The sequence below is a fragment of the Canis lupus genome, chromosome 5 (genome assembly GCF_048164855.1).
Source record: "Canis lupus baileyi chromosome 5, mCanLup2.hap1, whole genome shotgun sequence".
In the NCBI taxonomy this organism is placed as follows: domain Eukaryota; kingdom Metazoa; phylum Chordata; class Mammalia; order Carnivora; family Canidae; genus Canis; species Canis lupus.
This window is the reverse complement of record NC_132842.1, coordinates 34,516,568-34,530,618: the sequence shown is the minus strand read 5'-3', so window position 1 is coordinate 34,530,618 and position 14,051 is coordinate 34,516,568. Positions and strand designations below refer to the sequence as shown.

At 41.9% G+C, this 14,051-nt stretch overlaps 1 protein-coding gene across 16 annotated transcripts in view; it reads left to right on the top strand.

Annotated features, from left to right (window-relative positions):
- The window catches only part of WDR37 (WD repeat domain 37), an 89,284-nt gene that overhangs the window by 2,544 nt on the left and 72,689 nt on the right, over positions 1–14,051 (top strand). For 13 of the 16 annotated variants that reach the window (XM_072825957.1, XM_072825956.1, XM_072825960.1 and 10 more), the window contains 2 exons: positions 9,501–9,678; positions 12,222–12,318. In XM_072825957.1, the coding sequence (XP_072682058.1) occupies positions 9,541–9,678; positions 12,222–12,318 (235 nt within the window). In that variant the 5' untranslated portion in view covers positions 9,501–9,540. Of the gene's footprint in view, positions 1–9,500; positions 9,679–10,110; positions 10,313–12,221; positions 12,319–14,051 lie in introns of those variants that run through there. The other 3 variants (XM_072825964.1, XM_072825965.1, XM_072825969.1) reach the window with 3 other exon arrangements.

Here is a 14,051-nt window from a genome sequence, read left to right as displayed (position 1 = left end):
GCATGAAGTGTATGTATTTGCTTGGAAGTTGATCAGTGCAAAAAGATTACTAGTGTATGGACGGTTTGGTGAAGTGCTAAAAACAAGAAAAGCCCAGAACAACAGCTTATGGGGTTTGTGGGGGGATGGAGGTGAGAGCCTCAGTGAAAGGCAGAGGGTGAAGATTTGTTTTTTTTTTTTTTTTTTTTTTTTATATTTATTTATGATAGTCACAGAGAGAGAGAGAGAGGCAGAGACACAGGCAGAGGGAGAAGCAGGCTCCATGCACCGGGAGCCCGACGTGGGATTCGATCCCGGGTCTCCAGGATCGCGCCCTGGGCCAAAGGCAGGCGCCAAACCGCTGCGCCACCCAGGGATCCCAAGATTTGTTTTTTGAAGTTCTATTTAAGTGATCTCTACACCCCAGTGAGGACTCAACACAGGGCCCCAAGGTCAGGAGTCACTCCTCCCACTGAGCCAGCCAAGCACTCCCAGAGGGTGAAGATTTTTAACATCAGTGATTAGAAGACTGCTGATTTCTTACTGAAGATAAGAAATATATAAGCTTTCCCAGATTTTCCAGTGTCTGGAAAGCCAGTGGTATGATACTTCAGAGAGAAAATCATGGATTCAAAACCTGCAACTTTGAGGGATGCCTGGTTGGCTCGGTTGGTAGAGTGTGTGAGTTTTGATCTGATGGTTGTGATTTCGAGCCTTGGTGGGGTATAGAGTTTACTTAAAAAAGTCAAAAACCCAAAAAAACTATGACATTAAGGTGAAAGGAAGGTTGGTGTTGCAGTTTTTGCACTTTATATAACCAACTTGTAGAAGCTTTTAAATGCATTAATTTTTCAGCTTATACTTACTGGAATATTTCCAATGATGCAGGTCTTCAGAGAGGAAAGAAAAGACCTTTACTGGCTTATTTACTTGATTGAAATGTCTACAAAGTTTCCTGTTTTCTCTGTGGCTCCGTTAGGGACTGGTTTCACAAGGTTTTGTTATTTTTCTTCCTTTACGAAATGCGCCTTATAAACTGCAAGGTAACTATGGTAAATTGTTGTGTTAATGATTTTGACACAACTGAGATGCTTAATGAAGTGACTAATTAAAATGTGTAATCACTAACAAAGAATTATGTCTATCCCTATTTTTTTTATTGAAGAATATAATCTCTGGGTGTAAGATTCCATTAAGTCAGTTTGATTTCTTGGCCAGTATTTCGTATGTGACACGATTAAATAGTTCTAAATGTTTCCACTAAAAAATAAAAATAAAGAAAAAAAATCACTGAAATACTCTTAAGCGGGATCATATGAATTGCTTAACAATTTGGCTTTTTTTCAAGTTTTTCAAAAAATTTTTAAAGATTTTTTATTTATGAGAGAGCAAGAGGGAGAGCATGTGCGTGCATGCAAGCACAAGCATGGGGAGTGGCAGGCGGAGGGAGAGGGAGAAGCAGGCTGAGCAGGGAGCCCTACGTGGGGCTTGATCCCAGGAGCCTGGATAGTGACCTGCTGAAGGCAGAGGCTTAACTGACTCAGTCACCCGGGTGCCCCCAATTTGTCAAATTTAATATCAATGTAATCTTTGTGCATATGAAATTCAGCCAATTACAGATTCTGCTTTTTTTTAATTTCAGCCATCTCTAATTTCTATAGCTCATATTTTTCAGACTTCATCAGAAAATTGGTTCTTTAATTTTCAGTCAAAAATAAATTTTCCATATGTCATTTGAAGGAGTGCTGGCTTTATTAAATGTTGCTTGTTTCTATCAGTAACGTTCATTATAAGCTTTTTTATCATCTTATTGGAAGAGTAATGTTTGATAAGGCATCGAATCTAGAGGCATGATGGAGTCAAAATGCCCATCTCCACTTTAAGTGTAGATCTCTCCCAGATTTGTACATTTAGCCCAGTGGTCTTTGCGTCTCTAGATCTGTGTACTTCCTTCCCTCTTCTGTGTCTTAGGTCTTCAGAGGCATTGCAAACTTCATACCTTCAATATTTAGTTCTTGATTTCTTCTCCACATTTGCTGCCTCAATATCTCAATAATCTGATCTCTCTCACCTTCTTACTTCAGAAATGAGGGCTGAGGGCTGTGCTTGAAATCTCTCTTCTGCCCCACCGCCCTCCCCACCCCACATCCCTTCCTGTACCCTCTCATCTTAAGGGCCATCATTAATTGCCTAGACATTTACTAACTTCCTGACCAGCTTCTTCCCCACTCCTAGTCATCTGAGTTTTCTGTGTTTCCTACACAGCAAGAGTGATTTTTCATGCAAATTCGGTTGTCATTTTTTTACTTACACCTTGAAGTGGCTGGCTTTTTGTTCTAGAATAAAATCTAAACATAAAAGACCGACTCTAGGGATCCTGGGTGGCGCAGCGGTTTAGCGCCTGCCTTTGGCCTAGGGCACGATCCTGGGGACCCGGGATCGAATCCCACGTCGGGCTCCCTGCATGGAGCCTGCTTCTCCCTCTGCCTGTGTCTCTGCCTCTCTCTCTCTCTCTCTCTCTCTCTCTGTGACTGTCATGAATAAATAAATAAAATCTTTAAAAAAAAAAAAAAAGAAATGTAAAAAAAAAAAACTAAAAAAAAGACCGACTCTAAGCCTCTCTCTCCCACTTATTTTGTTACCATTCTCTCTATTGTTTGCTATGTTTTAGCCACATGATCTCTTTTTTAGAATCTCTAATAAACTAGTCTCATTCCCAGCTCTGGGTATTTGCACATGCTGTTCCTGTTCTTGGAAACCCCATTCCCCCTCTGCATGTCCATGGTTAACACTTCCTAATTCTTCAGTCTCAATTTAAAGGTCAGTTTCTCAGAGAAGCCTTGCTCTTTAGCTTGTATCTTGTCTTGTAATACTTGTACATCTTCCAGAGCAGTCACCGTAACTTCTAATTTCTTTCTTTCTTTTTTTTTTAAGATTTTATTTATTCATGAGACACACACACACACAGAGGGTGAGACACAGACGGAGGGAGAAGCAGGTTCCCTACAGGGAGCCTGATGTGAGACTCCATCCCAGGACCCCTGGATCACGCCCTGAGCCGAAGGCAGCCGCTCAACCACTGAGCCACCCAGGGATACCAACGACTTCTAATTTCTGTAATAAATCTTGAGATAATGTTTAAGGTCTGTCTCACAACCCTAAATACCTGAAAGTAGGGACCAGGCCTGTTTAGTTCATGGCTGTATTCCCAGTAGGCAGTGCTGTTATGAACGGAAGAGTATTTGATGTGTGACCTAAAATAAATGGCTGTTGATAATCTCCACTTTAAAGATGATAAAATTAAGCCTTAGGGAGGTGGTTGAGTACCTTGACCAAGGTTGTATAGCTAGTTGCTAAGAGATGTGTTTATTCATTCACTGACATATTCATCAAATATTTTGGGATGCATTTATGTCAGCCCACATGGTCAACCCTACAAGTATAGTAGTGAGCCCAAATAATATCCCAGGTAAGACATTGGTGGTGCTGTGGGAGGAGCATTTATTAAGTGAGTAAACCACAAGTAAGATCTAGATGTGGAGGTGATTAGGATCGTGTGGTGCTGTGACTAGCAGTGGTGGAAGGAAGCTGTTTTGAGGAGGTAACATTTAAGCAGAGGCTTCATGATGAAGTTGAGCTGATGCTTTGAAGAGTTGGGCGGGTTGCATGGCTTTAAAAGTCATGTTCTATTTTTTTTTTCTTTTTTAAAGATTTTATTTATTTATTTGACAGAGATAAAGAGCCAGACAGCATAAGCAGGAGGAATGGCAGAGGGAGAAGGAGAAGCAGGCTCCCTGCTGAGCAAGGAGCCAAATGTAGGATGTGGGGCTTGGTCCCAGGAACCTGGGATCATGACTTGAACCGAAGGTAGACGCTTAACCTGCTCAGGCACCCAGGCACCCCTGAAAGTCATGATCTTAACTGTTGTGCTCTTGTTTGGATTTTATTTCGACAGGTATTTAACTTACTTAACTGGATTATTTATCTCCATTTTATTTCACTAAGTATTTGAGGTGGCAGTAGTTCCACTCCTTGTTAGTTTTTAAGGAAGCAAAGTATTATTCATTGTATAGCCAGAATTTGTTTTTTTTTTTTTTTTTTTTTAAATATTTTATTTTATTTATTTATGATAGGCACACAGTGAGAGAGAGAGGCAGAGACATAGGCAGAGGGAGAAGCAGGCTCCATGCACTGGGAGCCCGACGTGGGATTCGATCCCGGGTCTCCAGGATCACGCCCTGGGCCAAAGGCAGGCGCTAAACCACTGCGCCACCCAGGGATCCCTGTATAGCCAGAATTTGTAAGTGGAATAAGGTGTGATGGATGAAAGGTGGCTACAAATTCTTTCTCATTCTTTTTCTTTCAGGAGGTTAAGTCTGTTTGCCCTCCACTTGAGTCTGGGTTGGCCTTGTGTCTTGGTTTGACAAATAGAATACCCAAAAAAGTGAGAAATAGAAGTTTAGAAAGAAAACCAAGAGAATTTTAGAGATAAAAGCTATAGTTATCTTGCTTCTATTTCATTTTTTTAAAAAAAAATCTGAGACTTGAATTGTTTACATAATACTATAGAAAATAGGTGATGATTTTAATAAATTAACAGATTTCAGAATTTTAAACCTAAAAACACATAATTATTTGACCAGTTTGAAAGTTTTTAATGTGATGTAAAAGAAGATTTGCTTCCTTGTTGCAATTTTAACACAAGTTTTGCACATAAAACTTGAGACACTAAAGGTCTCTGGTTTTGTACTTACGAAAATACAGAGTAGAGGTACTTCCCTATTGCACTAAGTATATCTGAAAACACTGGATGTTATATATAAAAATGTACAAGACTGAAAGGTGAAGAGGAGGAAGGATAGTGACTTGGTGTATTGGGACCTCAGAGATGACACAGAGCTGAGTTCCCTGGCTTTTTTTTCTTTATTTTAAAAATATTTTTAATTTTTATTTTATTAATTCATGAGAAACACACACACACACACACACACACACACACACACACACACACACAGAGGCAAGACACAGGCAGAGGGAGAAGCAGGCTCCGTGCAGGGAGCCCGCATTGGGACTCGATCCCGGGACTCCAGGGTCACACCCTGGGCCGAAGGCGGCGCTAAACGGCTGAGCCACCCGGGATGCCCATTCCCTGGGTTTTCTTTTCGCCTCGTATGTCTCAGACTTGGGCCTGAAGAAGTAGCAACCCAGCAACACTGAAGGGCTCAGACCAAAAGCCTCCAGGAAAGCCTACTCTGGGCAAAAGTCCAGGAAAGTGACAGCCCTAGACAACACTTTTGGAAAACACTGCAGCACCTACCCTCACTCATGTCTACGGCTCGATGGAGAATCTAGACTTTTACCTTTGACAGTGGTATCAGAGAAGGCTGGGTGAGCAGCCAGTGGCGTTTTCGCCTGTGTTGGGTGATAGGAACATGCTCTTCCTGCTGGGGTGGTTTAGGAGAAAACTAGTAGAGATTCAGGAATGTTACCACTGCTTGGTGGTAACAAGGCCACGTCGAGTACTGTAACAAGGGCCTCTCTTGCAGACAGGGTGGTGTGAGTAGAAGGCAAGGGAGAGTTTGGACTCTCAGGGAACCCAGCACTTCGAGGAGTAGCTCCACCCAGGGTCAGCGGAGGCCGAGCGGAGAACCCTGCCTTCCGTCTCCACCTTTGCAGACACCTGGCTGACATAAGAAATTTCTGTGGCCTGCTATATTAGAAGATTTAAATCAGATTCCAAGTCTGATAATATGAAATCCAAAATGTTGAGGCTGCAGTTGAGAATTACATGTCATAGGAAGAACTGGGAAAATTTCAACCTGAATGAGAAACGACAACTGACAGTAACACAGAGATGTCGCAGATGTTAGTATGATTGGACAGGAATTTTAAGACAGCCGTCATGAAGATGTGTCAGTGTGTAGTTAGTGATGCTTGGAACCCATGGAAAAACAAAATCTGAGGAAGAAAACACAGGATATAAAGAAACAAATGAAAATTTAGAACTGAAAAATGTAATTGAAGGAAAAAACCCAGTAATGGCTGAACAGCAGAAAGGAGAAGACAGAGGAAAGATTAAAGAGATAGAAACTGCCCAGTTTGAACGACAGAGAGAAAATAACTGGAAGAAAGTGAACAGACCGTCAGGGACCGGTGGAACTTTGACAAAAGACCTATCATTCTTAAAAAAAAAAAAGGCCTATCATTCTTGTTATGATCCCAGAAAGAGAGAAAGACAGTGGGGCTGAAAACGTATTTGAAGAAATATACTGGCTGAATATTTCCTAAATTTAGCAAGTCATAAACCTATTGAATCAAGCTTAGTGAAACCCAGATAAGATAAACTCAAATCCTTTCTAAGACCCATCGAATTCAAGCTTCTGAGATTTAAAGACAAAAAGCAGTGAGAGAGATGTAAGTTTACCAGTAGTGGGAAAGCAATTGGAGTAGATTTCTCATCAGTGGCCATAGACGCTGTAAGGAAGTGGCATATTTTTCAAGTGCTGAAGGAAAAGAACCGTCAACTCAGAATTCTGGATCAAGTGAAAACATCTTTCATGTGATCTGTCACCAGCCGACCCACCCTAAGATAATAACTAGAGGAAGTTCTCTGAACAGAGCGGAAATGACGTAAAGCAATGTGGGGACACCAGGAAGGAAGAACAGACAATGGAAAGAGCAAACACTGGTAAATTCAGGAGACGCTCCTTTCATATTTGAAGGTTGAAGCATAGCTCTTGATGTTCTCGGTGGAGGTGGTGTTTTCACTTGACTGTCGCAAGTGGGGGAGTGTAAGGGGATGGGAAGGAAAGGTTTCTGTATGTTACCATGAACTGGTAAAATGTTGATCGTCAGTAGCCTGTGATAGTTGTGAAAATATACCTAGAGCAATCACTAAAGAAAGTCATACAGAAGAGGTAAACTCAGAAACTATACCATAAATCAAAATGAAATTCTAAAAAATGTTTAAATAACCCATAGGAAGAAGGCAGAAGAAAAAAAAAGAACGGAGATGGACTTATATACTAGGAACGAGTGGCATTTATTCTGTGCGTGCAAATTTGGATTAGCATTTGAAAATCATCAGTGTAATTGATCTGTTAAGAGGCTAAAGAAAAGCCTTACCATTAAGTGATGCACACAAAAAAAAAAATGACAAAATTCAGCATGTAATTGTGAGACTCCGGAGGGGAGCCTTCTCATCTCAGTAGACCGAATCTACAGTTAATATACAGCTAGTATCATACTTAATGGTCAAAAACAGTTTTTTTTTTTTTTTCCTTGAGGTCAAAACAAAATAAGTGTTGTCACTATTTACAACATAGAACTGGAATTTCTAGCCGATCAATAAGGATTAGAAAGGAAGAAAAACTGTCCTTTTTTTCAGATGACATAATAGTCTACTTAAAAAAATGCCAAAGTATCTATAAGAAATCTCCTAGAACTAAGGAGTTCAACAAAGTAGGATACTACTAATTAACCTGAAATGGAATTAAAAATACAGTTTTATTTAAAATTATTCAGAAAATAAAAATTCAGACTTGAGTGTAAATTTGAAAGGACATATGTAGGACTCCTTTGTGGAAATCTACAAAACTGAGGGAAGAAAAGATGATCTCAATAAATGAGTCATATACCATATTCATAGATCGGAAGGCTCAACATGATAAAGATAATACTTCTCTCCAAATTGATGAATAGACTAAACAATTCCTGTTAAAATTCCATGAAGATTTTTGTAGATTTGGGAAAGATTATTCCAAATTTATATGGAAAGGCAAAGGAACTAGAAGAGCTAACACAATTTTGAAAAAGATTTAAGTGATAGGAATCACTAAATGGTTTCAAGATAGCACAGTCATCGGGACTATGAATGGCAGGGGTGCCTGGCTGGCTCAGTAGGAAGAGCCTCTGGCTCTGGATCTTGGGGTGGTGAGTTTGAGCCCCATATTGAGTGTAGAGACCAAATAAAGCTTGAAAAGTACTGTGTTGTTTGTAGAGAAATAGATAACATAGATCAGGTGAACAGAATAGAGAACTGAGAAATAATCCCACGTAACTATAGCCAACTGATTTTTGATCAAGATGCCAAAGTTTCTCAACACATTGTAGGGTGGATAGTTTTCAACATGTGCTAGAATAATTGGATATTATCAGCAAAGAATGAAATAAGAAAACCCAAAACAAAGATACTCTTCGATCTAAACTTCACAGCTTGATGCAAGTATGAGCCCAGAGGAGCTTGTAAATTTAAATATTGTGTACTAAAATTTAAAGAAGAAAACAATTTTTTAGGAGCTAGGATTGATAAAAAGTTCTTAGACATGACTCTAGAAGTATGATCCATAGGAGGAAGATAATTGATCAGTGGGATTTCATCAGAATTTGAAAGTTTTGCTTTGGAAAAAAACCCCTTTAGGATAAAAGACAAGTTACATACCAGCGGAAACTTGGCAACCCGCACACCTGACGTGTAATTCATGAGGGAAAAATGGAGAACTCTCAAATCTAGATAGTAAAAACCCAATGTCCTATTAGAAAATGGGCAAAAGGTGAGGGGAAACATTTTACTGTGAAGGGTATTTAGACTGCAGATAAGTGCACAGAAAGATGTGGGGTATGAGCAGCCCCCGGGGGAGTGTGCGTGCCACACGTGAAGACCGTGTGAAAATACGGTCCGGGCCGCTGAAAATACTCCTCTGCCTGTCCGGGCCGCTGAAAATCAGCATAGTGAACGTAGCAAATAAGACTGGAGAACAGGATCCTCCTACATCGATGATGGGACTAGAAGAGATTAGAGCTGCTTTGGAGAATATTTTGGTGGTTTGTGTTTTTCACATTGCCTAGAGTATTTGAGGCACAGTGGACTAAATAAATCATTAAAAGTGATTTCACTTGTTTTTACCTTTTTTTTTTTTTTTAATGTGGCTACTAGAAAATTTGCCGTTGTGTGTGTGGTTTGTATTGCATTTCTCTTGGACAGCATTGCTGTGAGGCTAGGACATGTGATTAGACTCTGTTCTCTCTGGGGAGGAGGCCAAGGCTGGGAAGGTTAGTTAATGGAAAACTGTATTTTAAGCCCTTCTATGCTAGTTGATTTTTTTCAAAACTTGTTAACAAAATTTAATAAAAAATGACTTCTTTGACAAAGGCTGTGGTCTCTTTCTTAACAAAGATGTATTTTTAAAAATATTTATTTATTTATTTACTTATTTACTTATTTATGGAAGACAGAGGTGGAGACACAGGCAGAGGGAGAAGCAGGCTGCCTGTTGGGAGCCCAGTGCGGGACTCAATCCTGGGAATCCCAGGATCACGCCCTGGGCCGGAGGCAGGTGCTCAACCACTGAGCCACCCAGTCCCTCTGTCTTACCAAACATTAATTTGTCACATTCTAAATGACATAGTAAATACAGCCACAGTAAAGGCGATTGGAATTTAAAGTACAAATTGTTGACCATTTTTTCCTTCATTTTAGTTTGCCATATCTGAAATCAAGTACTTGTTTTCCTGTTGTTTAGCTTATTGCAGGAGGGAGCAGGACATCACCTTCTAGAAGTAATGCCCACAGAAAGCGGGACTTGCTCTGCTGCTCGCCAAGCAAAACAGAAACGCAAATCTCACAGCCTTTCCATAAGAAGAACTAACAGCTCCGAGCAAGAGAGGACAGCTCTACCCAGAGAAATGTTGGAAGGACAGGTGAGTTTGTGCTGATTGTGTCTGTGATGTTCTAGAAATAGCCAAATACATAGAGGTCTCCAAAGTAGAGAAAAAGAGTGGGTTACCAAAACAAAACAATCCCCTCTTCCCTTAATAACCCATTCAAACAACTATCAGATATAACACCTACACAGAGACACATGTGGCTAGTGTGACTGAGAGATTTTTAAGTTTGTAATTTATGTTTACATTTAAATAGCCACATGTGGCTGCTGGCCACCATATTGGACCGTGCAGGTAAGTAGCCTAGGATACTTTTTTTGTTAGGTTTCTAGTGGTGAAAGTCCCGCACCCTCCTTTGCTAGCATCTTCTGGAGTTAGCTGCCATTTGAGGTAAATGTGTCTTTGCATGGCCTTGTGAATGCCCCTCCTCCATTGTGATGTAAGATAGTGGGTGATGGCGTCAGGGTAACCCTTGTGGAGGTCATGTAGAGTCCTGCAAGCTGAGCAGCCTGGCTACCACGCCGCTCGGAGGGTCCTCGTCTTTGTGTCGTTGGCATTCCCTCGACGGGGCCGCCTTGTTGAGGAGTTCCCTGGATGGCTGGGGTGAGGTGCTCTGTCTGGCTCAGCAGGAAGACAGTAACAGTGGTGTCTGTTGCCAGCAGTTGGCATGGTAGGTGAGGTGGAGGGGTCTGAGATGCGTGGCCCATGACCAGTGGATTCGAGTTAAACAGCAGCCCAGCGCTTTCTAGACAAGGTTACGGTCATTTGTTGGGGAGCGGTGCCCTCCCACATGAAGATAGTGTGAATGAGCCATGGTGGTGGTTCACGCTTCCTAGGTTCACAGATGTGCATGCTCAGTGTGGGGGCGCGAAGCCTGTGGCTGCAGAGTGCTGCTGAATCTGTGCACGTTGTGCACACAGGCCTCCTGCATCCAGGATGTGCTGATGGGATCAGGTGTGGGTTTAAAAGCTTTGCCGAGTCACTGGCTTTTGTGCCCTGAGTTTTTTTCCTGAAGTGGTACCCAGAGCTCAGCACTTCTCCGTAGGGTCTGTGCAATGGGACGGCCCCAGCAGCCTGGCCCGGAGTGCGCTCATGTGGCTCCACGTGCCTCTTGGAACAGGTCTCGTCTCCCTGCGCATCCCGCTTCCTGATTGTCAGGTGAGGTTCGTGTGGACGTCCCAGTTCTGTCTCTGGTTACGATGACCGTCTGCATTTACTGCTCGATGAATGTCATAGTTCAGTGCTATGACTAACAGGATCTAAAACACTGTGGGCATAGGTGAGTAGGAATTAATACACTGAGGAGATTTGGCCTCGCTGTAGGGTGCAGACAGGCTTCTCTCCGGGTGCCCTGGTGAGAGGGACTTCTGGACGAGGGTGCAGGAGGAGCATGGTGCAGAGAGGGAACGGAATATGCATAGGCCCCGAGGCAAGGTGGGGAGCGCGGTAAGTGTTCATGGTGATGGTCTGTTTTACTTTTCACTGTTCCTTCAAGTTCTCTCTCTTTTCATATTTTTCGTTGGCCCTTTAGAGGGGTGCTGATGGAGGCTGTGTTACCATTCTGGCAGGTTTTAGGTTTTGAACATGTGACTTCATAAACAGTTTTAACTAGTTTGTCAAATTTACTTGTACATCATGTTATTTGAAAACATTGCTGAAATACATAGGCCATTAGAGGTCATTTTGCTTCAAATTTTTGTCTTCTTGGAACTTAATCAGGAAGTTGAATACACATTGTATGTCTTTTTATTTGCAATTCATTAAATTCTACTTGAAAATACTCGTAAGTGTGGAAGGCACACAAAGGAGGGCCCAGGCCTTGCCCTCTGGAGATGGGAGCAGAGTGTGCACTCTCCCATCTCCCCATCTCCGGCAGCGTCCAGGAAGTACGTGCGTGTGAGCTCAGGTGGTGCCGAGGACACCGCCCACCCCTTTGTACCTAGAAGTTCGGCAGAGATGTAGCTTCTGCTCACGGGCTTCCCGTGAGTGTGGACGCAGCTGCAGGTGTACAGACACGTGGAGAGGCAGGCACGCAGAGTGTGGTGCTGCTGGGCATGGAACAGTCCGGTTTTGTCGAGCTTACACGTTTTGCTCTTCCAGGTCAGATTTCTCGTGTTTCCCTCTTCCCTACTCTTGTAGGTATTAAGTGTAGTTGCGGGAAGTGTCCAGTACTTTTGCCTGAAGCACACTAGTTGAGAGAACTTTGAAAGCACTTCTATTAGCATATAGTTCATTAAAACTGATTTATTATATTGTATGGTAGAACTTAAAGGCTGCGAATAATAACACTTCATTTATGGGAACTGTTTTCCTTCTCTACAGATTTGGAAGTTTTTGAATAAGGTAGGCTTATTCCTTGCCGTGTTAAAGGAGAAATGTTCCTTTGAACAAGTGCCTGTTCTTGAATCCTGTACTCTGCTGGGTGGCCTCTTATATCGCTGGATCGTAGTTTCGTCTATCTGTAGAGATGTGAAAATAAGTTCTTTAAACATTTTACGTGTAAGAAATGAGAATTTAAGACATGACAATTGACTTTGGAAGAGTTTCTTCTTCATTTTGAACAGAATCTTCCTTTTCAGGATTCTAAGCTGCCTTCCTCGGTTCGCAGTACACTTCTGGAACTGTTTGGTCAAATAGAGAGAGAGTTTGAAAACCTTTATATTGAAAACTTAGAATGTGAGTATTTCCTGTGTTAATAAACTTCTATACAGTTTTTGGGTAGACCTTCACCACTGTGTCTGCTCCTACTCAGTATCATGTGTAGTGACGTAGAATCCCACAGACTTAGTGACTTCAGGCTCAGTAGTCAGAAGCCTGGCGTGGCTCTGTCACCACACTAAAACCCAGTGTCGGGGTGCTGTGCTCCTGGAGCTGTGAGGGGGAGCCCATCTCCGGCTTGTGTGCCATGTGGCGGGTTGCAGTTCCCTGCAGTGTGGGGACGGCGGTGGCCGTCTCCCTGTTGGCACTCCTGGCATCTCGAGCCTGACTCGCTCTTCGCCTCGAAGTCTTTCGACTCCACCTTCACAGCTGTCAGTGGCTGGAGTCCTCCTAGCACGTCCCAGGGCCATTCCTCGGATGGGAGGGGAGATGCGTCACCGGGTCATGCAGGGTGACCTCCCCATCAGAAGTCCTCCCCTTCATTGCACCTGCAGGGCCCCTTCAGCATGGAAGCAATGTGCCCACAGGTTACTTTTGGGTTGGGTACTATTGTGCCAGCCTCACTTGGCCACATTGCGATTTTATGAAAAATAAATGCATCTCATAACCACTCCTACACAAAGTACACTGTATATTGAGAATTTCCTGAATGTATTATCTGTTTGACTTATTAAAGGTAAATCAAAAGAATTTTTTAATTAGCTTATTAGCTGTGTTTTTTCTTTTGAAATTTTATTTTAGAAGGAATGCCTGCCTTTGCTTAAAGAATCAAGCAGCATAGGGGCTCCTGGCCAGCTCAGTTGGCTCTTGATATTGGGGTTGTGAGTTCGAGCCCCACATTGGGTGTAGAGATAACTTGCAAAAAAAGAAAAAGAAGCAATATAAGAAGATAATTACCATTATTACCCTTGCCTGTTGACCTATTCCATTCTGCAAAGGAAAACATTTTCTGCATTTTTTTGCTTTTAGTTCTTGTGATTATTTTTGTAAACGTAGTTCACTTTTAACTTGTCAGCTTTAGGCCATGTGCACTCAAGCTTCCCTGTGGAACATCAGGAAACAAACCTGTCCTGTACCTACTCACTGTTCCATGACTTCACAGTGCTAATTATTTTTGTAAGGTGTGTGTTGATAAAATCTATACTATGCAAATGTAACTATAATCTGCTCTTCATGCTTTCTACCATTATTTCAGAATTGAGTAGTAGTAAACAGCATTTGCATTAAAATAATTTTTGCTCTAGAACTAAGTGATGTGATTGAATCTGTAGTGAAGAGAATGTAATCCCATGTCATTTAAACTCTGCTCTTGGACAATTTAGTGTTTTGTTTTTGGATTCTTATTTAAGTTCATCTTGGAAATTTATAGAGGGAGAAATTATTCAAAGTTTTTATGAAGTAAAAATTAGGTACCATGCACTGCTTCTGATTTTTTTTTTTTTTTAAAGATTTTATTTATTCATGAGAGAGACCGAGAGAGAGAGGCAGAGACACAGGCAGAGGGAGAAGCAGGCTCCCTGCGGGGACCCTGATGCGGGACTCGATCCTGGGACTCCAGGATCACGCCCTGGGCCGAAGGCAGACGCCAAACTGCTGAGCCACCCAGGGATCCCCACTGCTTCTGATTTTTAAGGGTTTTTTTCTTTAAAGTATCAGTTGTAATGACCTAAGTGTTAGTGAGTGTCTGTTGTGATATAAGGCCTTCTGTCTTATGAATTCATGCAGTTAGTTGAAGAAAAGAATAGGATTAC